Source organism: Kogia breviceps, chromosome 7 (genome assembly GCF_026419965.1).
Source record: "Kogia breviceps isolate mKogBre1 chromosome 7, mKogBre1 haplotype 1, whole genome shotgun sequence".
NCBI classification, from domain to species: Eukaryota; Metazoa; Chordata; class Mammalia; order Artiodactyla; family Physeteridae; genus Kogia; species Kogia breviceps.
In genome coordinates, this window is record NC_081316.1 from 97,115,620 (window position 1) to 97,142,114 (window position 26,495).

The following is a 26,495-nucleotide window of genomic DNA, read 5'->3' on the forward strand; positions in this document are numbered from 1 at the left end:
CTTCCCTGGTGGTACAGTTGTTAAGCATCTGCCTGCCAATGCAGGGTACACGGATTTGAGCCCTGGTCCGGGAAGATCCCACGTGCCGCGGAGCAACTAATCCCGTGTGCCACAACTACTGAGCATGCACTCTAGAGCCTGTGTGCCACAACTACTGGAGTTGTGTGCCTAGAGGCTGTGCTCCACAACAAGAGAAACCACCACAATGAGAAGCCTGTGCACAGCAATGAAGACCCAACGCAGCCAAAATAAATAAATAAATAAACAAAATATTAATAAAATAAAAAATAAAAAGAATTCCCTGGGACTTTCCTGGTGGTCCAGTGGTTAAGATTCCATGCTCCCAATTCAGGGGGCCCGGGTTTGAAACCTGGTCAGGGAACTAGATCCCGCATGCCACATCGAAGATCCTGCACATGGCAACGAACATCTAGTGTGCTGCAACTAAGACCTGGTGCAGCCAAATAAATAAATACATAAATAAATATTTTAAAATAAATAAATAAAAGTAATTTCCCTTAACAGCATGTCTCTTTTTAAAAACATTTAGTTATGTAATCCAAGAGACTGTGTTGTTATCCAGATTTAATTTCAGATATTTATTGCTCATCCATTTCTCCTTCCCTCTTATGATCAAGTGCCATTTTATATAAAAGATAAAGTGCATGAATGAGAACTACATCCACCTATATGAGTAAAGAGTAGAAACATGTAGAGTAAAAGAATTATTTGAAAAAATTATTATTTGATATAATTTCTATAAGGTTCAGAAACCCTCATAGTATGTTGTAAAACTTGAAAATAAAAAGACAGAGTCAGGCTTAGTTACTTCTGGGGATGGATGAGAGAGTAGGATTAGGGAGAGGAACATAGAGATCGTTAAGGGTATTATCATTCAGTCCTCAAGTGTATTATAATACATTCCTCAAAATGTGTATGAAAATTGACCAGGAGACTTGACATGTTCATTGTGTGGTGGTGAGAAGTATTGTGTTTCAAATAAGAGTGTATTGAAGATATTCTTCCATGATGTAACGACATATAGGAGCACCTGGAGATTGAGGAAAGGGAGATGGAGAAGATGTATTGATCACAAGTTTGACTCTTTCCTGGGTACCCAACTCAACACCATTCCCTCTTGCCTTATGAGACTCAAGTCACGTTTGAGCCCTTCTGACATGTACCTGCAGTGGGTTTGAGTAGGCAGGGATACTAAGGTAGTCCTATTTAGGGGAGGTATGGAACTCCATGGGTGACTTTTGCTCTAAAACTCTTAAATAGCTTTACCAAACTTTCTTAGAACTGCTGTGTAGTCTAAGACTTGCTACCCAACCTTCATCCTTCCTACTCTTCCTTGCAGGGATCAGACCAGCATTGTGAGCTTATCTTTTGCCCAGCTTCCTGTAGCTCACTTCCCATTGTCCCTCACAGGCATTACCCTCAATAAATCTCTTGCATGTCTGATCCCATCTCTTTTTTGGAAAACCTAAACCACTGCATGGGTCAATATGTGTGAAGTGCTTGGTACATCGTAAGCAGTCAATACATGCTAGTTTGTGTTATAGTAAATTAAGTAAGAGATGATGGTAATTTTGATTGTGGTAGTGGTGATGGGTGGAAATGTCCAATTTGGTGAGACATTTAGCTGATGGATACAATAGGACTGTAATTGAATTATAAAAGGGTTTGCCCAGTTTCTTGCTTATCACTCTCCACTTCACACTTGACAGCCAAGCCACACTGATTTGTTAATAGTTCACTGCATACACCCTAGTGATCTACAGTTCTTTACTCACATTGTGACTTCATAAAATATCCTTCCCCCACCCTCTTTTGCCTGGCAAAATCCTACTTGTTCTTTGAGGTAAGCTTAGGAATCAACTCTATCAGGGAGTCTTCCCTTTTTCTCTTTACCTGTCTCTTCCATCCTTTCCTTCTCCTTGGGTTCCTAAACCATCTTATGTTTATAGGCTTAGTAGTTGTAAACATATTGAAATATAATCAATCTATTTTTGTATCAGTTTCTTCTTTTAGGCTCTAGATTTCTTTAGCCATGAGGTGAGATTGCAGAGGTATTACAGGGGTCAAATAACCATTTTGTACTTTATTCAAAGTGCAATGGGAAACCGTTGGAGGATTTTAAATATAGAGGCAGTAAGATGTAATTTGAGTTTTATGATGATCACTTTAGCTACTGTTGGATGGATTAGAGGGGTGCAAGAGTAAATTAAGGGAAATGGTTTGATGTGGGCTCTAGAGCCCAAGTGCCCGTGTAATTGCCATATACTAGCTGGGTAATCTTGGGAATGTTGCTTAACCTTTCTTTGCCTCAGTTTCCCCATCTGTAAAATGGCAATAAAATAGTACTACTTCAGGGTTGCTGTGAAGGTTAAGTGAGTTAAAACAGCTTAGAATAGTATTTGGTATATAGTAAGCAGTTAGCTGTTACCTATTATCTTGTTATTTAACAAATATTCGTGTGCTTACTACATCTGCTTTGGGCCAGATACCACTATTAAGCTGAATTTATTTAACAAATGATGAAAGCAAGTTCAAATTAATATGCAGACAGAACTTTGGATTATAATTATGTCCCTAAGAATCTGAATGTAAAACAGACTATTTGGCCATTGTTATAATGTTACAATTCTAGAGATATTTTTTGGGTTTTTTGACATTTTTTATGGTAGGGGCTCTATAAAGTACTGGGGAACATTTTTTGAATAAAGAATCCCCAGTATAAGACTCTATCCTTTTGTTATGTTTCCCTGCTCTATAATATAGTAATTAAAAAATTCACTCTGTGAACATGTATTAATATTAAATATATTTCTATAATGAATGACCTTTGGGTAAAATATGTCAGCTTTATAGTTTAAAGAGCTTTTGTTTCTGTTTATTTTAAATAAAGGAGGCAAAGTGGTAATTGATGTGTAAATGTGATGAATGTATGGGGGAAACTAGGAATTTTGCTGTAATGGTATTTAAATTACAAATTTTCTGAAAAAGGATAGTTTATATATATTGTGTTATATATTAAAGGATTTATACTTGTCTTTGCACAAGAAAATATTGATAGTATTTAACTTTGGGAGTCTGAGTGGGAGATCCTTTTATAATTTAAAAATTTAATCAGTAAGTGGCAAAGATTTAAGGAAAGCAATGACAAAATAGAAACAAACGTTTGTATATGAGACAGCTTACAAAGAATGCTTGGTTCATGTGAATGGATTCAAGCACCGTTAGCATGGTCCATGGAAACTGTATTGAAACAGAACGGAGTTCTGTCTTTGTTCTTTTTCCAGTGTTAATGTTTGTTTACCTGCTTTATTTTTACAGGGATGTACATGCAGTCTGTCTCTGGGATGATAAAGGCCCAGCAAAAATTCATCAGGCTTTAAAAGAAGATATTCTTGAGTTTATTAAGCAAGCACAGGCAGTAAGTTTTGCATCTATATATTGTTTAAAGACTTTACTCAGAGAATATATTTTCTGAATTTGAATTTAGGGCTTCCTGAAGTAATTTTTAAATATCACATTAACTTTTGACACACTTGCTAAATAAATTTTTTAATGAAATGATTGTCATTTGTTGTTTCCCCCCCCACTGACATTTCTTTCAAAAGAATATATTATTATCCTCAATTAAAAGGTGCTATAAAAAGAATTTCATTTTTAATACATTCTTTAGAAATCTTTAGAAATCCCCACCACCATTATTTTTTGGCCACAGATCAGTTCACATAAATCTTTTTTTTCTCACAATTAATACCTCTTTTCAAGCTGACAGCAATTTTCTTCAATTCTAAATACTCTCTGACTGTAATTCTTGGACTGTCCTTTGCATTGCTGCTGCTGAGCTGAAATTCAGTTGATGATATGTATAAGTGTTTAATATTATTAAAATGAAGATAGAGCTCATTTAGCCATTAGGTCAGTTATGCAAGAACTAGTTTTGTTTTTGTCTTTATTAACACCTTTGTTTTGGGAAGAATTAATGCAGAGGTAAAGTATTATTTCAGATCAACTCTGGCATCACTAATGCATCCTTTACCACTTTGAAGAAGGGCCTAAAGACATGAGATTATTTTCCTTTCTATAAAATGAAGTTTGAAAACTAGAGAGCTAGACTTTCTTATTCTTTATTTGAATTTTTACATCATCGTCTTGAACAACATTAGTAAAAGTCTGTTAGAAATCTTGTTGAATATTAATGTGTTAGCAGTTGGAAATTAAAAATGAATATATAACTTAAAGGAAGATACTGAAATTGAATATATGATTGGTATATATTTAATTCTGTTAGTAGCCACTACCATGATAAAATAAGAATGATGTCACATTGGATATTACTTACAAAATGAAATGTTTTATTGATGACACCATTAATTCTGCTCTTGATCAATGATTTTTTAAAAATTAGAGTTTTATAAGGAAATTATCATTTTTTTAGGAAATTATCTTTTAATGAAAATAAATCATCAGGTTTGCTTAGAAAAATTAAATGTTTCAATATCACAGTTTAGTCAAAACATACATTTTTCTAGAACTGATTTAGGAAAACAGTTTCTTCTTGCATTGGAAAGCATATCAGCTTATCTGTTTATGACTTTTGGTGAAGATAAATTATGTTTATTTCAAATTGATAGAGCATTATTCTTTATTTTCTGGAAATGGGCTCATAAAGAATCATCTTAGAAATATTTAGAAATATACTTCACACTAGAAAACAAAGTATGTTCAGGGTTTGGAATGATGTTTGCAACAATCCAGGAAAATTTGGAATGTAGACCTTAGCAAGAACTCAAGGATGGGATTTAGTGCCACTAATTCAGAGAGTTAAATTGCAGGACTGCCAGTGCCAGACATGGGTGTATAATTTTAAAACATTTTAAAACTTTTAAGAAGATCTAGCTTCGTGAGTTTACTAGTCAATTACTAAACTAATTGAGTTTATCCTGTTAGGAAGGACCAAATCTCCCAAATAGGACAGTGAGCATTAAAATGTTTATTATAGCATTATTTAAAATGACAAAAGGAGAAATAAAAATAAATATGCAATGCTGGGAAAGTTATTAGGATATTGAATTTTTTTCTGTTTTTTTGTTTTGTTTTGTTTTAAGATTAACGTAACCCTTCTATTTATATTGGGTTGACCAAAAAGTTCGTTCGGGTTTCCCATAACAACATATGGAAAAACCTGAACAAACTTTTTGGCCAACCCAATACATAATTCTTAGCAATTTGGGCTAGGCTCACCTGATTTTGCCTGAGCTTATTAATATGGCAGCAGTAAGGCTCTGCAGGGACTGGATGGTCTAAGAGAGCTTTTCTCATATTCCTGGTGTTTGGTACTGTCCTGGCTTCCCTCTGGGGCTTTTTCCCCCTCACATGGTTTCTTGTTCTCAAGGAAACCAGTCTTTGAGGTTATAGTGTAATCTTGCAAATCTCTTCAAGTCTTGGCTCAGAAGTTTCACAATGTCACATCTGTAGCATTTTGTTGGTCAGAGTTAGTCACAGGACCAGCTAAAGTCCAGTGGTGGAGAAATAGACTAGGATCTTAAAAAAAAAAAAAAAAATTGAGATGTAATTTACATACCAAAATTCACGCTTTTAAAAAGTGTATAATTCTGTGTGTTTTAGTATATTCATAAAGTTTTACAGCCATCACCCACTAATTTTAGAACATTTTCATCAGCCCAGATAGAAACTCTGTACCCATTAGCAATTACTTCCGCATGACCCCCACTTCCCCCCACTTTGGCAAACACTAATCTACTTTCTGTCCCTATGGATTTGTTTATTCTGGACATTTCCTATAAATGGAATCCTACAATATGTGACCTTTTATGACTGACTTCTTTCACTTGGGATAATGTTTTCAAGGTTCATCTATATTGTAGCATTTAGCACTATTTCATTCCTTCTTATGGCAGAATAATATTCTGTTGTATGACTGTGCTGTATTTTGTTTACCTATTTATCATTGATAGACATTGGGTTCTCTTCTCACTACTTTTTGTCTGTTTTGAATAATGCTGCTATGAACATTTGTGCACAAGTTTTGTTTTAGGTACAATTGACACATAACATTATACTAGTTTCAGTTGTATGACATAATAATTCAATATTTGTATATATTGCAAAATGATCACCACAGTGAGTCTACTTTCACATCCATCACCATATGTAGTTACAAATTTTTTTTCTTGTGATAAAAACTTTTAAGACTTACTCTTCTTAGCAACTTTCAAATGTGTACTACAATAATATTAACTGTAGTCACCATGCTGTACATTACACCTCTGTGACTTTTTAATTTTTTTAATTAATTAATTAGTTATTTTTTGGTTGCATTGGGTCTTCATTGCTGTGCATGGGCTTTTTCTCTAGTTGCAGAGAGCAGGGGCTACTCTTTGTTGCAGTGCATGGGGTTCTCATTGCGGTAGCTTCTCTTGTTGTAGAGCATGGACTCTAGGCATGCGGGCTTCAGTAATTGTGGCATGCAGCCTCAGTAGTTGTGGCTTGTGGGCTCTAGAGCGCAGGCTCAGTAGTTGTGGCGTATGGGCTTAGTTGCTCCGTGGCATGTGGGATCTTCCTGGACCAGGGCTCGAACCCGTGTCTCCTGTATTGGCGGGTGGATTCTTAACCACTGTGCCACCAGGGAAGTCCCCCTAATTTATTTTTATAACTGGAAGTTTGTACCTTTTGACCCCCTTCACCCATTTTGATCCCTCTCCTCCCCATCCCCCTGCCTGGCAATCACCAATCTGTTCTCTCTATCTGTGAGCTTGGGGGTTGTTTTTGTTGGGTTTTTGGGGGTTTGGTTTTTGATTCCACATGTAAGTGAGATCATAAGGTATTTATTTGTCTTTCTCTGTCTGCTGTATTTCACTAAGTGTAATGCTTTCAAGGTATCCATCCGTGTTGTCACAGATGGCAAGATTTCATTCTCTTGTATGGCTAAATGATATTCTGTTGTGTCTGTATACCATGTTTTCTTTATCAATTTATCCATTGTTGGAAATTTAGGTTGTCTCCATGTCTTGGCTGTTGTAGATAATGCTGAAGTGAACAAGGGGGTACATATATCATTTTGAATTAGTGTTTTTGTTTTCTTTGGATAGATACCAAGAAGTGGAATTGCTGGAAAATATGGTAATTCTATTTTTAATTTTTTGAGGAACTCCGTGCTGTTTTCCGTAGTGGCTGCACCAGTTTACATTCCTACCAACAGTGTACAAGGGTTTCCTTTCTCCACATCCTCAACAACACTTATGTGTTGTCTTTTTGATAATAGCCATTCTAACAGGGATGGGGTGATATCTCCTTGTGGTTTTGACTTGCATTTTTCTGGTGATTAGTGATGTTGAGCATCTGTTCATGTACCTGTTGGCCATCTCTGTGTCTTTGGGAAAATGTCTATTCAGATCCTCTGCTCATTTTTAAAAAAATTAGTTTATTTATTTATTTACTTTTGGCTGCTTTGTGTCTTTGTTGCTGAGCGCAGGCTTTCTGTAGATGTGGCGAGCAGGGGCTACTTTTCGTTGTGGTGCTCGGGCTTCTCATTGCAGTGACTTCTCTTGTGGAGCATCGGCTCTAGGCTTGCTGGCTTCAGTAGTTGTGGCATGTGGGCTCCGTAGTTGTGGCTTACGGGCTCTAGAGCTCAGGCTCAGTAGTTGTGGCACAGGGGCATTGGCAGGTGGATTCTTAACCACTGTGCCACCAGGGAAGTCCCTCTATTCATTTTTAATCAGATTTTTAAATTTTTTTGCTATTGAGTTGTGTGAGTTCTTTATATATACTTTGCATATTAACCCCACATCAGATATATGATTTGCAAATATTTTCTCCCATAGGTTTCCTTTTCTTTTGTTAATGGTTTCATTTGATGTGCAGAAGCTTTTTAGTTTGATGTAGTCCTATTTGTTTATTTTTGCTTTTATACTTTTGCTTTTGGTGTCAAATCCAAAAGATCATCACCAAGACTAGTGTCAAGGAATTTACTACCTATGTTTTCTTTTAGAAGTTTTATGGTTTCAGGTCTTATGTTCAAGTCTTTAATTCATTTTGAGTTAATTTTTGTAAGATAATGGTCTAGTTTCATTCTTTTGCATGTGGCTGTCCAGTTTTCCTAACACCATTTATTGAAGAGACTGTTCTTTCCCCACATGTATTTTGACTCCTGTGTCATAAACTAATTGACCCAATATGTGTGGGTTTATTTCTGAGCTTTCTGTTTTGTTCCGTTGATCTGTGTGGTCTGTTTTAATGCCAATACCATACTGTTTTGATTACTAGCTTTGTAATATAATTTGAAATCAGGAAGCATGATGCCTCCAGCTTTGTTCTTATTTCTGAAGACTGCTTTGGTTATGTGGGGTCTTTTATGGTTCCATACAAATTTTAGGATTCTTGGTTCTGTTTCTGTGAAAAATGTCATTGGAATTTTGATAGGGATTGCACTGAATCTGTACTACTTTGAGTAGTGTGGACATTTTATTTATTTATTTTTTTATTTTTATTTATTTATTTTGGCTGCCCTGGATCTTAGTTTCGGCATGCGGGATCTTTGTTGCGACGTGTGGACTTCTTAGTTGCGGCATGCAAACTCTTAGTTGTGGCATACATGTGGGATCTAGTTCCCCGACCAGGGATCAAACCTGGGCCCCCTGCGTTGGAAGTGTGGAGTCTTACCCACTGGACCACCAGGGAAGTCCCAGTGTGGGCATTTTAACAATAGTATTGTAACAGTCTGTGAGCACAGAATATCTTTTCATTTGTTTGTGTCTTATTCAGTTTCTTTCATCAGGTCTCTCACCTCAATAGTTAAATTTATTCTTAGGTATTTTATTCTTTTTGATGTGATTTTAAACAGGATTTTCCCCCCTAATTTCTCTTTTTGGTAGTTTGTTATTAGTGTATAGAAACTGAACAGATTTTTATATATTGATTTTTCTATCCTGCAGCTTTACTTAATTCATTTGTTATTTTTTGGTGGAGTCTTTATTGTTTTTCTGTATATAATATCATGTCATCTGCAAATAGTGACAGTTTTATTCCTTTCTTTCCAATTTGGGTGCCTTTTATTTCTTTTTTTTTTTTGCCTAATTGCTCTGGACAAGATTTCAAGTACTATTTTGAATAGGAGTGGTGAGAGTAGGCATCCTTGTCTTATTCCAGATCTTAGAAGAAAAGCTTTCAGCTTTTCACCATTGAATATGATGTTAGCTGTGAGCTTGTCATATATGGCCTTTATTACATTGGGGTACATTCCCTCTATACCTATATTTTTTAGAGTTCTTAATCATAAATAGATATTGCATTTTGTCAAATCCTTTTTCTTCATCTATTGAGATGATCATATGATATTTAGTCATTCTGTTAATGTGGTGTATCACACTGATTAGTTAGTGAATGTTGACCCATCCTTGCATTCCTGAAGTAAATCCCACTTGATCATGGTGTATGATCCTTTTAATGTGCTGTAGAATTTAGCTTGCTAGTATTTTTTTTTTCAGAATTTTTGCAGCTGCATTCATTAGGGATCCTAGCTTGTAATTTTCATTTTTTGTGGCATCTTTGTCTGATTTTGGTATCAGGGTAATGCTAACCTTATAAAATGAGCTTGGAAGTGTTCCCTGTTTTTTGGAAGAGTTTAAAAAGCATTGGTATTAGTTCTGCTTTAAATGTTTGGTAAGATTCACCAGTGAAGCCATCTGATCCTGGACTTTCATTTGTTGGGAATTTTTTGATTATGAATTCAGTCTTGATAACTTACCAGTAATCTATCAGATTTTTTTTTCCTCACCTTTGAGTTTTGGTTGATTATGTGTTTCCAGGAATTTATCCATTTCTTACAGGTTGCCAGATTTGTTGGTGTTTAATTGTTTGTAATAGTCTCTCATGATCCTTTGTATATCTGTGGTATCAGTTGTAATGTCTCCTCTTTCAACTTTGATTTTAGTTATTTGTGTCCCCTTCTTGGTGAGTGTGCACAAGTTTTTTGTGTTTTGGTTTTTTTTTGTACACAGATGTTTATAGCAGCATTATTCATGATAGCCAAAGGTGGAAATGACCCACATGTTCATCAGTGGACAAACAGATAAAAAAAGTGTGGTATGTCCATAAAATGGAATAGTATTTAGCAATAAAACAATAAAGTACTGACATATACTACAACTTGGAAAAGCCCTGAAAAACTATGCCATATAAAAGGAGTCAGTCTTAAAAATCCACATATTATGTAATCTCATTCACATGAAAGTCCAGAATAGGCAAATACATAGACACAGAAAATAGATTAGTGGTTGCTTAGGGCTGGGTAGGGATGAGGGGAACTAGGAACGGAGGAGGGTAGGAAGGTAATAGCTAAAGGATATATGGTTTTTTTTTTTAATTGAAGTATAATCTGCATATAACATTTTATTGCTTTCAGGTGTACAACATGATTCGATATATGTATATATTGTGCAATGTTCATTACAGTAAGGCTATGTGAACAAGTTTTAATTTCTCTTTGATATATATGTATGTTTTAATTTCTTTTGGGTATAATATAGGTTATACAGTAAATAAAATATTTTAAGTTTATGGCATGAATATGTTCCACACCTGTATTTATTTAAAATTGGTATGATTCTTTTTTTTTTCAGAGAGTACTGAGCCATCAAGATGATACAGCTTTGCTAAAAGCTTATATTGTTGAATGGCGAAAATTCTTTACACAGTGTGATATTTTACCAAAGCCTTTCTGTCAACTAGAGATTACTTTAATGGGTAAACAGGGCAGCAATAAAAAATCAAATGTAGAAGACAGTATTGTTCGAAAGGTAAGTTAGTTTTCCCATTTTTCCCTAATGTTCTTCAGAAATAGGGTGAGTTGAAGACTTTTGAAAGAAGTTTACAGTAAAATGAGTTTTTCTACTTCACATATAAATTCCTTTTCAGCTTTTGCTGGGTTTTATTGAATAATATTAGTTTTCTTTCATCTTTTTTTAGCTTCAGTTCTCTTTCATCTTTTATGTGGTCTTAAGCTGTAAATCTGTGTCTTCAAACATTACCTCGTTTGCTTGTTTGCTTTTCCTTTTCACTTTCTCCTTTTCCTAGTTTTATCTTCATAATTTTATTTCATTATTCTTTCTCTGTACTTTTTTTTTTTTTTTTTCCCCAGTACACAGACCTCTCACTGTTGTGGCCTCTCCCGTTGCGGAGCACAGGCTCTGGATGCGCAGGCTCAGCGGCCATGGCTCACAGGCCTAGCCACTCTGTGGCATGTGGGATCTTCCCGGACCAGGGAACGAACCCATGTCCCCTGCATCGGCAGGTGGACTCTAAACCACTGCGCCACCAGGGAAGCCCCTGTGCTTTTACCTTTCTATAAATTCAATTACTTTTTTTCTGTTCAAAAAGTCTTTCCTTATTAGGTAACCTTCTGGTATCTTTGTGTTTAATTGTGGCTAAATTGCTGTCATCTTTATCATTTTTTAACTTAATTCTAGTTATTATAAACTCAGTATATGTACCATGTTTATTTTCATATTTTGCATAGTTTCTAGTTAAAAGCTCTGTGCCCAGTAACAACTCATGAACTAATGGAAAGAACTCAGCTCTGAAATTGAACAGTCCCAGGTTTCCCTTTCAATTCTTCAGTCAATAATGCCCTAACCTTGCTGTCCTCATTTTTCATATTTATATACACACACACGTATTTCTCCTTGTGAAAACCAAATGGAACCACAGATTTGAACAGTAAAAAATGCCGTTTGAACTTTGAACAACTCATTGCTTGCTGTGTTGGTTCTAACAGTCAGCTCAGGAATTTAAATAGTGTCCTGGACCTTGTTGCCCCTTCCCAGCCTTAAAATTTGTACTAATGCTGGCAGCATACTCATGAATATGTGTATGCCATTTTCATCATTTAAACAGAACATCCACAGGGTGGATTTGTATATTCTTTTTTTGAGATTCATTATCAAACATTTTTCATTTGGTCCTTTTCACATTTATCATATATTTGTACAAACGTGCATATGACCATCCCAAACACATATCAGTATCTCTGAAATAACCTTGGAACTATAGAGAAAGTAACATTTTCCATGTATTACCATATTTAATTTTTACAACAACCACTTGAAATTTGTACCGTTATTTTCACTATTTTACAGATGAGAAAGCAGGCAAATAAGTAACAGCTGGAATTCAAATCCAGTTGTGTTTGATTCTGAAACACTTGTTCTTTTGTCAGTATTTACCACATGATAGTTACCAAATTTAAATGTACTGCTTTCCTGGGACTTCCTTGGTGGCGTGGTGCTTAAGAATCCACCTGCCAGTGCAGGGGACACGGGTTGATCCCTGGTCCGGGAAAATCCCACCTGCCGCAGAGCAACTAAGTCCTTGCACCACGACTACTGAGAGACTGCGCTCTAGAGCCCACAAGCCATAACTACTGAGTCTGCGTCCCACAACTACTGAAGCCCGCGCACCCTAGAGCTCACATGCTGCAACTGCTGAGCCCATGCACCGCAACTACTGAAGCCCTTATGCTCTAGAGCCCGCATGCTGCAACTACTGAAACCCAGTGCGCCCAGCCCTTGCTCTGCAACAAGAGAAGCCACCACAATGAGAAGCCCACACACTGCAATGAAGAGTAACCCCCGCTCACCACAACTAGAGAAAGCCTGCGCACGGCAACGAAGACCCAAAGCAGCCAAAAATAAAAATAAATAAATAAATAAATATGTTGCTTTCCTGTAGTATTCAAGTGAATGTAGGTCTAAGAATTTTATTTCCTTTTTTAGCATTTGTACTTAAAATTTTTTTGTGTATTTATGGTACTTGGTATATTAATAATTGAAATGATGGCATATTTTCTTCTTTTTTTCCTAGCTCATGCTTGATACATGGAATGAGTCAATCTTTTCAAATATAAAAAACAGACTTCAAGATAGTGCAATGAAGCTGGTACATGCTGAAAGATTAGGAGAAGCTTTTGATTCTCAGCTTGTCATTGGAGTAAGAGAATCCTATGGTATGTTCTGAACCTTTATAATCAAATTTCCTTTTCATGGAAATTAAGACAATTATAGAATAGTAGTCTCAAAGTTATGTTTATTAGAATATAGTCACATCTACTTTTAGTGCCACATGAAATTAAGAGTACACAAAAGATACTGTTTTAATGAAAACTACAAAAGTTCATATTCATGTGGTTAATATTTAATTTCTCCATTTCACTCATTTCTTGGCTAGTGAATCTTTTTAGCAACCTATATTAGAGGAATGTAGATTTGAGTCTCTAGCTTATGAAAGGTAAATGGTTTTGTACTTATATTTTTAGGACATCAGTTTATTCCATGTGTACATTCTGGAATTTCTAAACTTTTCAGTGTCTGATAGTGATACTTTCATTTTTCATTCAATCAAATGTGCTGTTTCCTCTGACCAGAATACTTTTCCTCCTCTTTTATTTGTGAACTCATCCTCATTCTCTGCTTCCTCATGGAGGCCTTTCCTAATTCCCAGAGTGTAGGTTAGGTGCTTCATAGTACCTGTGCTTCCCTGTCATAATACTTAAGTGTATTTAACTGTGGTCTTAACACTGTATCTTTACTGAACATAGAATGCCTGACACAAAATAGTTGCCAATAAGAAAGTTTTATATAAATGAACCTTTATTTATCTTTGACTTGCTTTCTCCATTGCCATTGTGTTTCTTTAGGTATCAAGTCTAGGTTTTCATTAGCCGTGTTCCTGAAATTTATTCCTTTTTATTTCAACTGCCACCAGTTAAGACTTCTTTGAATTCTACTTCTAGACTTTTGAAACAGTCTTCTTATAGTGATGTTATCGCTATCATTTAGCCCTTACACTTTCACAAGATTAATTTTTAAGTATAATTTTATTGGTGTTTTTCTTACCCATTTAGTGGTAGGCCATGCTAAATTCAGGTTACTTAGCCAGAGATTTGAGGTTCTCCATAAGCATTCCTAACTTACTATTCTACCTTATCTTCCATTAACCTTACAGTCCACGCAGACAACCTCGTTGTTATACCTCGATTTGATCTTGTGTTGTTCTACTTCTGAATATTTACTTCCTTTACTAATCAGTGTAAATCCTACTTTGTTCCTAAAGACTCAATTCAAATCCCATCTTTTCTGTGAATGGTTTCTTGATCATCCAGTTTGACGTCAGTCTCTTTCCTATTCAAAAATAAAATAGTTCATGTTATCTATACTATTTGTCACTTTACTACTCTGTACTGTTATCTTTTTAAGTTTCTTATAGAGGATTTTGTCTTTCATGGCTTTATGTTCTCTTTAGCATTGTCACAGTTCCTTGAACATGACTCCTCAATATTTATTATTTCATTTATTGTACTCAAAATACTGATTTGAATCATAATTAGAGTAAAATTTTATTTTCTGTTTTTCAGTTAACCTTTGTTCTAATCCAGAGGATAAGCTTCAAATTTATAGGGACAATTTTGAGAAGGCATACTTGGATTCAACAGAGAGATTTTATAGAACACAGGCACCCTCGTATTTACAACAAAATGGTGTACAGAATTATATGAAATATGTAAGTGAGAACTTAGTATGTGTGGTAATTTGAGCTATTTTCTTGATTTTCTTAAAATGATTGCTATTTTGCTTCTGGACAGGCAGATGCTAAATTAAAAGAAGAAGAAAAACGAGCCCTACGTTATTTAGAAACAAGGCGAGAATGTAACTCTGTTGAAGCAGTAAGTAATTTTGTAATTGTTTATTCTTTGAGATTATTTGAAGTACAGTAGCTCAGGGGTGGTATATACATGAAGCAGGTAACATTATTTATCCTTTTTCACTTCTGTAACCAATATTACCAATTGATTTTAGTACTCGTTCCCAGTGAACCAAAGTACAACTTCAGAAGGCACCTTACTCAGAACTCATTGTTCTTCAGAGCTAATGTGCAAGATAAAATATGTTTGCCATCCCTGCTCTAGACTTTTCTATATTTAATGTACTTAATTTTTAATCAATCTCTTTCTATTATGTTTTGTGCCTACCTAAAGTTAACCATATTAGGGATTTTCAGGTATCAAGTAAAGTATGCTCCTGAGAGATACAGTTGATTCTCAATATTGATGGTAATTACATTCTGTAAAATAGTGGCTGCGAACACTGAATGAATGAGCACCAAACCATTACTACTAGAGGATATTTTTTCTTGTTATGGGAGGGTGTTTTCAAACTTGTTGTGAGATAAAATATTAATTACTTGATAAGAGAACATCAGTCTTTTAAATAGTTTTTATTTTATGTTGTAAGTTCCTCATTAAAAGAAAGAAATGATCAGAGGTAGTAGCCATGCTACAGTGTCTATTCTGGTGTTCTCTTTTACATGGATGACGACCCTAGTGTGCTTTGTTAAGGAGTTTAAGACTCAAGTTTGGATAGAGTGTTAGAAAGTGGTCAAATATAGCAGTAATATTTTTTCCAGTTCCTTTCAGTGTTTGGAGCCTACAAACTAGGTTTAGATTCACATTCAAAGAAGTAACATTCCAGTTTGCTTACAACCAGACATTTTTCAACTATGGATGGGATTTCTTTTTTTTTTAACTTCTGATTTTTCTTTGGCTTCTTCCATCTTGGGTGATAGTCATGTTTATTTGTTCAGAAATTGGACTGAGTTGAATCTTTATTCCCTTTTTTGTTTGTTTTGCTTTTTATTATGTGCAGTATATATCCTCTTTCAGGTAACTCTGATATTGGCCAGAGAAGGGGGCAAATTTAGTGATTGCTTATAGAAGTTCTCTATAGAGATTTAAAGCCAGGCTTGAACTTCATTCAGAAGGTAGGGAGGCCATTGAATATTTTTTAAACAAATAATGCTACGCTCAAACTTATCCATCAGAAAAATTAATCTAGTGTCAGTATGAAAGATTAATTGGAGTGGGGGGAACTTCCCTGGTGGTCCAGTGTCTATGACTCTGTGCTCCCAGTGAATGGGGCCTGGGTTCGATCCCTGGTCAGGGAACTAGATCACGCATGCCACAACTGAAGATCCTGCATGCCACAACTAAGACCCACACAGCCAAATAAATAAAATTTTAAAAATTGGAGTGGGGAATAGCTTGGAATCGGAAGTGGGAGGCTTTTACAATAATTCAAGCAAGGTATTAGGAGTGCCAGATAGGGTTATAGCAATGGGAATGGAAAGAAAGAGGGTAGAGACAGACTTCCCAGAGGTGGAACATTGTAATATGAATAGGGCTGATATTGGAGAGAATTGAGTCAACAGTGTTTCTAAGGTTTTGGCTTGGGAGAATTGTGCTGCTGCGGGAAGATCAGGTATAAGAATAAATCTTTGTAGTGAGGGAGAAAGATGAGTTTAGTTAGAGGGATTTGAATATTTTGAGTTGATTGGTGTGCCTATACCACCTGGATGGGGATGTTGTAAGTTTGTAAGATAGAGTTGTTCTTCTATTCTTATACTCTATTTTATACATCTTAGTTATATCATATTTATAGTAAACTTAAAGAAATTCAATTATAGAGGTCCAACTAATACAGTGAGTAAGAGAGAGAAGAAAAGAGAATGAAAAAGGTAGAGATAAACAAATACACATGAAAACTTGTATAGAACAGTTAAGTCTCCCTTTCTACTTTAAAATACATGCACACATTTTGGGAAAAACTTGAAATAGAAGATGTGAATTTGCTCTTCCATGGATACCAAGTGTGAACATCTTACCAGGCTGAATGATTCTGGGGTTTAAAGATAAGTTTTTGTTGTGTTTTGTTTCAACAAAGACCCTAAGTGCAATATAATGTGCTTGCAAAGAAATTGTGCTTTATTGGGGAAGTAAGAGGTCTGTTTGTATGGTTTATTTTGATTTTCTGCTTATTTTTCTTAAGTCAACTATTTTGATTGAAGTATAACATATATACAGAAAAGTATACAAAAATCTCAAGTATAAGTGAGTTATCACAAAGTGCATATACCTGTGAAATTACCAGAAAAAGAATTATCAGCAAGTAAGAAACCTTCCATCATACTCCCTCCAAAATATTATTACCATCTTTTTTTCCAAAGGTTATCACTTTCCTATCTCTTAAAAACATAGATTAATATTAATCAGTGACCATTATATAGTGTATACAGTAAAATTTGGTGCAGAGAAGACATTAAGCATGAAAACTATAGGATTAACTATAACATTGGGAATTTAAGGCTTAATGCAGATACACTACTGTATTATATACCTTACTGAGCTAAGGCCATTATACTGTATACATAATATTTGTTATATATTTGTTAATTTACAGTTTCTGTTTCCAAAGAGAAATGGTGTGTTAAAGTGAAGTATGTTGTAACGGAAGGAACAGTAAACCAAAAAATCACCAAGTCCGGGATTCTAATTTAATATGCATAAAGTATGAACAGCATTATTTGAATAGTTACTAAGAAAAGTCACTTCCATAGTTGAAAATTATTCAGAGCAGACTTACTGCCCTAAATTCTGTCTTACAGGAATTATCAGCCATCAGAACATGCTATGCTATATCTTAATGCTTTATGGTTACTAGTTTTCGTCTCTACTTACCTATTAGGCTATTACTAGTGGAAGACAATTACCTACCAGCTCATATGGGCCTACACAATGATGCAAACCAGAATTTAATATTCATTTTTGACATTTGTGTTTTGTCTGAAAAATAGGAAATTATTATGATTTATCACTTACCTTTTTTGAATGTTGTAAGTCTTGATCTTAATCTTCTAAACCTGATTACTTTTCAGTATCCTAGGAAAACAAATTTCTGGACCAGTGTTCTGTATAATAGAGCAAGTCTCACCTAAGTAGTACCCAGTTGTGAGGCCAGGCCTAATAAAGGCCAAATATACATTTCAAGTAATGTTCATATAGTGCTTAGCAGCTTACTGAATTCCTTCCTTGTTTATAAGAGTTTTATTTTGTTCTTTTGGGTATTCTAAACATCTGATTATATCTTTCTAATATCAATATCTATTATTACCTTCAGTTAATGGTTTATTTTAGAAAAATGTCAATAATATTGGGGATCCTTGTCTTCTTTCAATGTTTGATAGGAGTGCTTCTAAATGGTGCTTTTTTCTGGCATGATGTATGTATTTTATGATGCTAAGAAAGTACTCACTTATTTTTCTTTTATTAAGAATATTATCAGGAATTATCTACCTTAGCCCGAAAGCCATCTTATTTTATGGAGAATCATTAGAGGCATTTCCATGAAGATCATAAACAAGGCAAGGACACCCACTATTTCTACTTCTGTTGAACAGCGCATTAGAAGTATTAGCCCATGCAGTTAAACTACAGAAATCAATTAGAGGCATAGAATGGGTAAGCCAGAAGGAAAACTGTCTCATTTTAGAGATGATATGAATATACTTTGTCTGGAAAACTCCACAATCAATGATAAAACTCAAACAGTAAAGTAATTCAGGAAAGTGGCTGGATAGAAAATTACCATATAAATATCAGTCTTCATATACACAAATAATAAACAGAGGATATAAGGTTACTTATAACCTTATAAGGTTACTTATAACCTTACTTATATTAGCAATAAAGAAAATTAAATACTTGGGAAAAATCTAGTAAGAAATGTGTGAAACCTGTAAGAGGAAAAGTTTGACACTCCGAAGACACAGATGTAGACTTGAAAAAATGGAAAGATAGCTCTTATTCTTAAATTCTATGACTTGAAATGATACAGATATCAGTTCTTCTCTAAATTAATTTATATATTTCCTGTAGTTCCAATAAAAATACCAACAACTATTTATTGAAATTAGACAAGTTGAAAAAAAGTTCATGTGGAAAAATAAACATGTAAGAATGGCCAGGAAAACACTGGAAAATAAAAACTTTGAAGAGAACTAGCCCTACCAGACATTAAAACATACTATATAAATTCTCTGTAATTAAGTGATGTGGTATTAAAATAGAAGAAGCAAAAAGAGGATGAAATGAACAGAGAAGAACTACAAAAACAACTGGAAAACAGGTAATAAAAGGGCCATAAGTAAACACATACCAATAATTACTTTATATGTCAGTGGACTAAATGCACTGATCAAAAGACATAGGGAGGGATGGGATTTCCCTGGTGGCGCAGTGGTTAATAATCTTCCTGCTGGTGCAGGGGACATGGGTTTGAGCTCTGGTCCAGTAGGATCCCACATGCTGTGGAGCAACTAAGCCCATGTGCCACAACTACTGAGCCTGTGAGCCACAACTTTCGAGCCCATGTGCCACAACTACTGAAGCCTGTGCGCCTGGAGCCCATGCTCTGCAACAAGAGAAGCCACTGCAATGAGAAGCCCGCACACCGCAATGAAGAGTAGCCCCTGCTTACTGCAACTAGAGAAAGCTCATGCACAGCAACGAAGACCCAACACAGCCATAAATAAATTAAAAAAAAAAAAAAAGACATAGGGAGGCTAATTGGATAAAAAAACAAGACCCTTCAGTATGCTGGCTACGAGAGACTCCTTTTAGGATGAAGAACACACAGACTGAAAGTAGGAATGGGCTAAGTTATTTCATGCAAACAGAAATGACAAGAAAGCAGGGGTAGCAATACTCATTTCCAAAAAAAATTAAAACAAAGGCCATGATGAATGACAAAGAAGGGCAGTATATAATGATAAAGGAATTGATACAAGAAGAGGATATTATACTTGTTAACATGTGCACCCAATCCAGGAACACCTAAGTATAAAGTAAATACTAACAGATATAAAAGGGAGAAATTGACAGTTAATACAATAATAGTAGGACCCCATTGACATCAGTGGACATGTTATCCAGACAGACAAAAAGGCAGCAGAGATCCTGAATGACAGAATAGATGAGTTGGATTAAATTGTTATCAACAGGACATTCCATCCAAAAAAAAGGGCAGAATAAACATTCTTTTCAAGTGCACATGGAACACTTTCCAAAACTGTTAGAACTGTTAGAACCAAGTAATGAATTCAGCAAGGTTGCAGAATACAAGATTAATGTACTTCTATTTCTGTTGAATTTCTATACACTAATAATGAAATATCAGAGAATGTAAAAATCAATCTCATTTAAAATTACATCAAAAAAATGTAAATACCTAGGAATAAACTTAACCAAGGAGATTAAAGACATATACTCTGAAAACTCTAAACCATTGATGAAGGAAATTGAAGATGATTCAAAGAAGTTAGAATGATATCCCATGCTTGCTTGGATTGGAAGAATTAATATTTTGAAAATGGCCATACTACCCAAAGCAATCTACAGATTTACTGCAATCCCTATTCAAAATATCCGTGACATTTTTCACAGAACTAGAACAAATAATCCTAAAATTTATATGGAACCACAAAAGACCCTGAATTGCCAAAGCAATCTGACACTCTCTTCAACAAGTGGTGTCTGGGGAAACTGTATAGCCATGTGTAAAACAATGAGATTAGAACATTCCCTCACACATATACAAAAATAAGTTCAAAGTAATTTTAAAACATAAATGTAAGACCTGAAACCATAAAACTCCTAGAAGAGAATATATTCAGGACACTTTGTCATAAATTGTAACAATATTTTCTTGGATGAGTCTCCCAAGGCAAAAGAAATGAAAGCAAAAATAAACAAATGAGGCCTAATTAAACTTAAAAGATTTTGCACAGCAAAGGAAACTAACAAGAAAACAAAAACAATCTGGGAGAAAGTATTTGCAAATGATGCAGCTGACAGGGATTAACAAGGATTTGTTAATATCCAAAATGTGGGAACAGCTTATAAAACTCAGTATCAGGGGCTTCCCTGGTGGCGCAGTGGTTGAGAGTCTGCCTGCCGATGCAGGGGACACGGGTTCGTGCCCCGGTCCCGGAAGATCCCACATGCCATGGAGCGGCTGGGCCTGTGAGCCATGGCTGCTGAGCCTGTGCTCCACAACGGGAGAGGCCACAACAGTGGGAGGCCTGCGTACCACAAAAACAAACAAACAAACAAAAAGAAAAACAACTCAGTATCAGAAAAAGAAACAACCCAATCAAAAAATGGGCAGAAGACCTGAATAGACATTTCTCCAAAGAAGACATAGAGATGGCTAAAAGGAATATGAAAAGATGTTCAACATTGCTAATTGTTAGAGAAATGCAAATCAGAATTACACTGATGTACCACCTCACACGTGTCAGAACGGCTATCATCAAAAAGTTCACAAATAACAACTGTTGGAGAGGATGTGGAGAAAAGGGTACTCTCATACACTGTTGTTGGGAATGCAAGTTAGTGCAGCCACTGTGGAGAACAGTATGGAGGTTCCTTTAAAAACTGAAAATAGAGTTACTATATTATCCAGCAATCCCACTCCTGGTAATATATCGGGAAAAGATGAAAATTCTTAATTTGAAAGGTTATGTGCACCCCAATGTTCATAGCAGTGCTATTTGCAATAGCCAAGACATGGAAGCCACCCAGGTACCCATCAACAGATGATTGGATTAAGATATGGGGTGTATGTGTACACACACACAATGGAATATTACTCAGCCATAAAAAAGAGTGAAATATTGCCATTTTCAGCAACAGTTGGACCTAGAGATTATTATGCTTAATGAAATAAATCAGACAGAGAAAGACATGCACAGTATGGTATCACTTACATGTGGAGTCTAAATGATACGAATATGCAAAACGGAAACAGAGTCACAGATATAGAAAGCAAACTTGAGGTTACCAAAGGGGCCAGGGAAGATGGGAGAGATAAATTAGGCGTATGGGATTAACAGATACCAACTACTGTATATAAAACAGACAAGCAACAAGGATATACTGTGTAGTGCAGGGAATTATATCTATTACCTTATAATAACTATAATGGAGTATAGTCTGCAAAAATACTGAATCACTGTGCCATATACCTAACTGACTGTACACCTATCTGAAAGTAATAACAGTATTTTAAATCAACTATGAGTTGATTTCAATAAAAATACATAAATTTTAAAAAATAGTGTGATATTGACACATGAATAGATAGTGGACTAGTGGAATGGAATAGAAAGTCCAGAATTACATATGACAAAGGTTGGATGTCAAATCAGTGGCCGTAAAGATGGACTTTTAAAAAAATGGTGATGGGATGACTCAGCAGATACTTGGAAAAAGATCTTTAGATCTGTATTTTACACCATTCAGAAAAATAAACCCCAAATAGATCAGGGATCTAAGTGTTAAAAATGGAATTATATAAGTACTAGAAGAATTCCTCTTTAACTTTGGCATAGAGAGAGGTTTTTTTTATGACTCAAAGTTCAGTCAGTAAAAGACTGACAAATGTGACTATACACTAAAAAAATTGCAATCTTAAAAGTTCTCATCATAAGAAAATAAAATTTTTAACTATGTAGTTATGTATGTATGTTAACTGGACTTAATTGTGGTGACTTAATTCACAATGTATATAGTTATCTATTTATTATGTCACATACCTTAAACTAATGTTATGTGGCAATTATACCTCAATAAAAATAAATTAAATTAATTTTTAGGGCTTCCCTGGTGGCGCAGTGGTTGAGAGTCCGCCTGCCGATGCAGGAGACACGAGTTCGTGCCCTGGTCCGGGAAGATCCCACATGCCGCGGAGCAACTAAGCCCGTGAGCCATGGCTGCTGGGCCTGCGCGTCCGGAGCCTGTGTTCCTCAACGGGAGAGGCCACAACAGTGAGAGGCCCACATACCGCAAGAAAAAAAAATAAATAAATAAAATAAAATAAAATAATTTTTAAAATTAAAAAAAATGTAATTGCAAAAAGCACAATCAGCAAAGTTAAAAATTAGCCCACAACCTGGGAAAAAGTATTTGAAATATATGTCACAGACAAAAGCCCAATATCCCTACTATATAAAGTTCTACTATATAAAGAACTTTTAAAAATTGAGGAACAAAAAAATGATAAATATCTCGTAGAAAAAAGTTGGAAAAAAGATACAGATATACAATAGATGTGTTCTATCTTAATTGTGATAATGGTCTTATGGATGTATACATGTCAAATTTATCAACCTGTTCACTTTAACAGTTGTACAGTGTATCATATGTCAATTATATCTCTAAAACTGTTTTAAAAATCATGAAACAATACTACATCTGTATTAGAACAGCTCAAAGAAATGAAAAAGCTGACAATATAAGTGCTGGTAAGAATGTGAGCAACTGAAACCATTCCTGTGTCTTGTGGAAATAACCCCCCAAATGAAACCTGTAATTCTTGATAAATTACTTGATGTCTCTGTATTACTAAAAGGTATAAGTATTTGTAGGATCGCAACGTCAATTCAGTGGAAGAGCTCTGGTACTTCTTCATCTCATATGTATGGTTGAAAAATTAACAGTTATGGCTGCCACATTTATTAAAAAATAATAAATTTATGAATTTTATTATTTTTTAAAAAGATACAGATATATACTTAATACTGGCCATCAAACATGAAAAATGTTCAGATTTTTAGAGAAGAATTCTCTAAAAATGTGGAGGGAAATTGATGATTACTGTTAGGTATAATCACACTAATAGTTGTTGCAGACAAGCTCCACTAATGGATACTAAAATCACTGGCCAAAGGTTTGAGGTAAAATTGACAGTTTTCAGAGTATCTTTCTCAAGATATTTGGTAAGGGAAAAATAGTCACTATGATGGAGAAACCCAAAAAACACTTATCTTAATCAAGTGATCAAGGTTAACATAACCAGTAACAGGACATATTGATATGATATGATCATATCATATTGATATGATACGCTAAGAAGAGTACAAAATCATTTCTGTTGTATTCTTGTCAAAAATTAGTACTCTTATTCTAATGAGAAAATTTTAGACAATCCCTATTTTGGGGGCAGTCTACAAAATAACTGGCTACTATTCTTTAAAAGTGTCAAGATCCTACCTAAGGAGGCAAAAGACCTGTACGCAGAAAACTGTAGGATACTGATGAAAGAAACCGAAATGACACAAACACATGGAGAGATACACCAAGTTCTTGGATTGGAAGAATTAATATTGTGAAAATGACTATACTACCCAAAGCAATCTACAGATTCAGTGCAATCCCTATCAAATTACCATTGGCATTTTTCACAGAACTAGAACAAAAAATTTAACAATTTGTGTGGAAACACAAAAGACCCTGAATAGCCAAAGCAATCTTGAGAAGAAAAACAGAGCTGGAGGAATCAGGCTCTCTGACCTCAGACTATACTACAAAGCTACAGTAATCAAGACAGTATGTTACTGGCACAAAAACATAGATCCATAGAGCAGGATATAAAGCCCAGATATAAACCCATGCACCTATGGTCACCTGATCTATGACAAAGGAGGCAAAAATATATAATACAATGGAGAAAAGACAGCCTCTTCAATAAGTGGTGCTGGGAAAACTGGACATGTAAAGGAATGAAATTAGAACATTCCCTAACACCACACACAAATAAACTCAAAATGGATTAAAGACCTAAATGTAAAGCTAGACACTATAAAACTCTTAAAGGAAAAAACATAGGCAGAACACTGACATAAATCGCAGTGATATCTTTTTTGACCCACCTCCTAGAGTAATGGAAATAAAAAGAAAAATAAACAAATGGGACCTAATTAAAAGCTTTTGCACAACAAAGGAAACCATAAATGAGACGAGACAACCCTCAGAATGGGAGAAAATATATGCAAACAAAGCAACTGACAAAGGATTAATCTCCAAAATATATAAGCAGCTCATGCAGCTCAATATCAAAAAAACGACCTAATCAAAAAATGGGTGGAAGACCTAAATAGAAATTTCTCCAAAAAACATACAGGTGGCATGTGGGAAGATGCTCAACATCACGAATTAGTAGTGAAATGCAAATCAAAGCTACGATGAGGTATCACCTCATACGGGTCAGAATGGCCATCATCAAAAAATCTGCAAATGCTGGAGAGTGTGTGGAGAAAAGGGACCCCCTCATGCACTGTTGGTAGGAATGTAAATTGATAACAGCCATGTAAATGGGAAACAGTATGGAGGTTCCTTAAAAAACTAAAAATAGAATTATTATATGACCCAGAAATCCCACTACTGGCATATACCCAGGGAAAACCATAATTCAAAAAGACACATGCACCCCTATGTTCTCAGCAGCACTGTTTACAATAGCCAAGACATGGAAGCAACCTAAATGTCCATCAACAGCGGAACAGGTAAAGAAGATGCGGTACATTTATACAATGGAATATTACTCAGCCATAAAAAGGAATGAAATTAGGTCATTTGCAGAGATGTGAATGGACCTAGAGACTGTCGTACAGAGTGAAGTAAGTCGGAAAAACAAATATTGTATATTACCGCACATATGTGAAATCTAGAAAAATGGTATAGATGAAATCTATTTGCAAAGCAGAAATAGAGACACACAGGTAGATAACTAATGTGTGGATACCAAGAGGGAAAGAGGAGGATGGGAGGAACTGGGAGATTGGGATTGGCATATACACTATTGATACTGTGTGTAAAATAGATTAACTAATGAGAACATATTGTATAGCACAGGGAACTCTACTTAATGCACTGTGGTGACCTAAATGGGAAGGAAATCCAAAGACAAAGGGAATATATGTATAGTTGATTCATTTTGCTGTATAGTAGAAACTAAGAGAACATTGTAAAGCAAATATATGCCAATAAAAATTAAATAAATGTGTCAAGATCATAATAACACACACACATGGACCAAGAAATTGTCACAGATTGGAGGAGACTAGGAAAACTAACAACAAAATGTAATCTGGGGATAGCATGCTGGAATAGGAAAGACTGGTGAATTTCTAATAAGGTCTGTAGTTCATTAATATTGTACTAATATTTTCCTGGTTTTGATAGTTGTGCTGTAGTTATGTAAAAAGTTACCATTATGGGAAATAGGGTGATGGATGTATAGGCACTCTCTGCTATTTTTACAACTTTTATGTAAGGCTAAAATAAAAATAAAATGTAAAAAAATAAAGAATATTGTGAAGAATGCCTTTATTATTTGGGAAGCATCAATGGAGATGAACATGTGGCATTTTCCTCCGTTGAACTAATTCAGGAAATCACATTAACAGAGTTCCTAACATAATAGCATTCTTTCATTTTAGGATAGAACAGAAAGTCCCCCTGCCTTTTTTTTTTTTGGACACACTGTGCAGCACATGGGATCCTAGTTCCCCAGCCAGGAATTGAACCCATGCCCCCTGCAGTGGAAGTGTGGAGTCTTACCAACTGGACCTCCAGGGAAGTCCCAAAGTCCCATTTTTAATGGATAAAAATTTATACCCCATAGTCTTTGTTGGGCTTCCCTGGTGGCGCAGTGGTTGAGAGTCCGCCTGCCGATGCAGGGGACACAGGTTCTTGCCCCAGTCCGGGAAGATCCCATATGCCGCAGAGCGGCTAG

The 26,495-nt window shown here is 35.3% G+C and overlaps 1 protein-coding gene across 2 annotated transcripts in view; it reads left to right on the forward strand.

Annotated features, from left to right (window-relative positions):
- The window catches only part of CUL5 (cullin 5), a 130,522-nt gene that overhangs the window by 39,202 nt on the left and 64,825 nt on the right, over nt 1-26,495 (forward strand). For both annotated transcript variants that reach the window (XM_059070358.2, XM_059070357.2), the window contains exons 3-7: nt 3,340-3,439; nt 10,656-10,832; nt 12,895-13,036; nt 14,444-14,589; nt 14,672-14,752. In XM_059070358.2, coding sequence (XP_058926341.2) covers nt 3,340-3,439; nt 10,656-10,832; nt 12,895-13,036; nt 14,444-14,589; nt 14,672-14,752 — 646 coding nt within the window. The remainder of the gene's footprint in view (nt 1-3,339; nt 3,440-10,655; nt 10,833-12,894; nt 13,037-14,443; nt 14,590-14,671; nt 14,753-26,495) is intronic.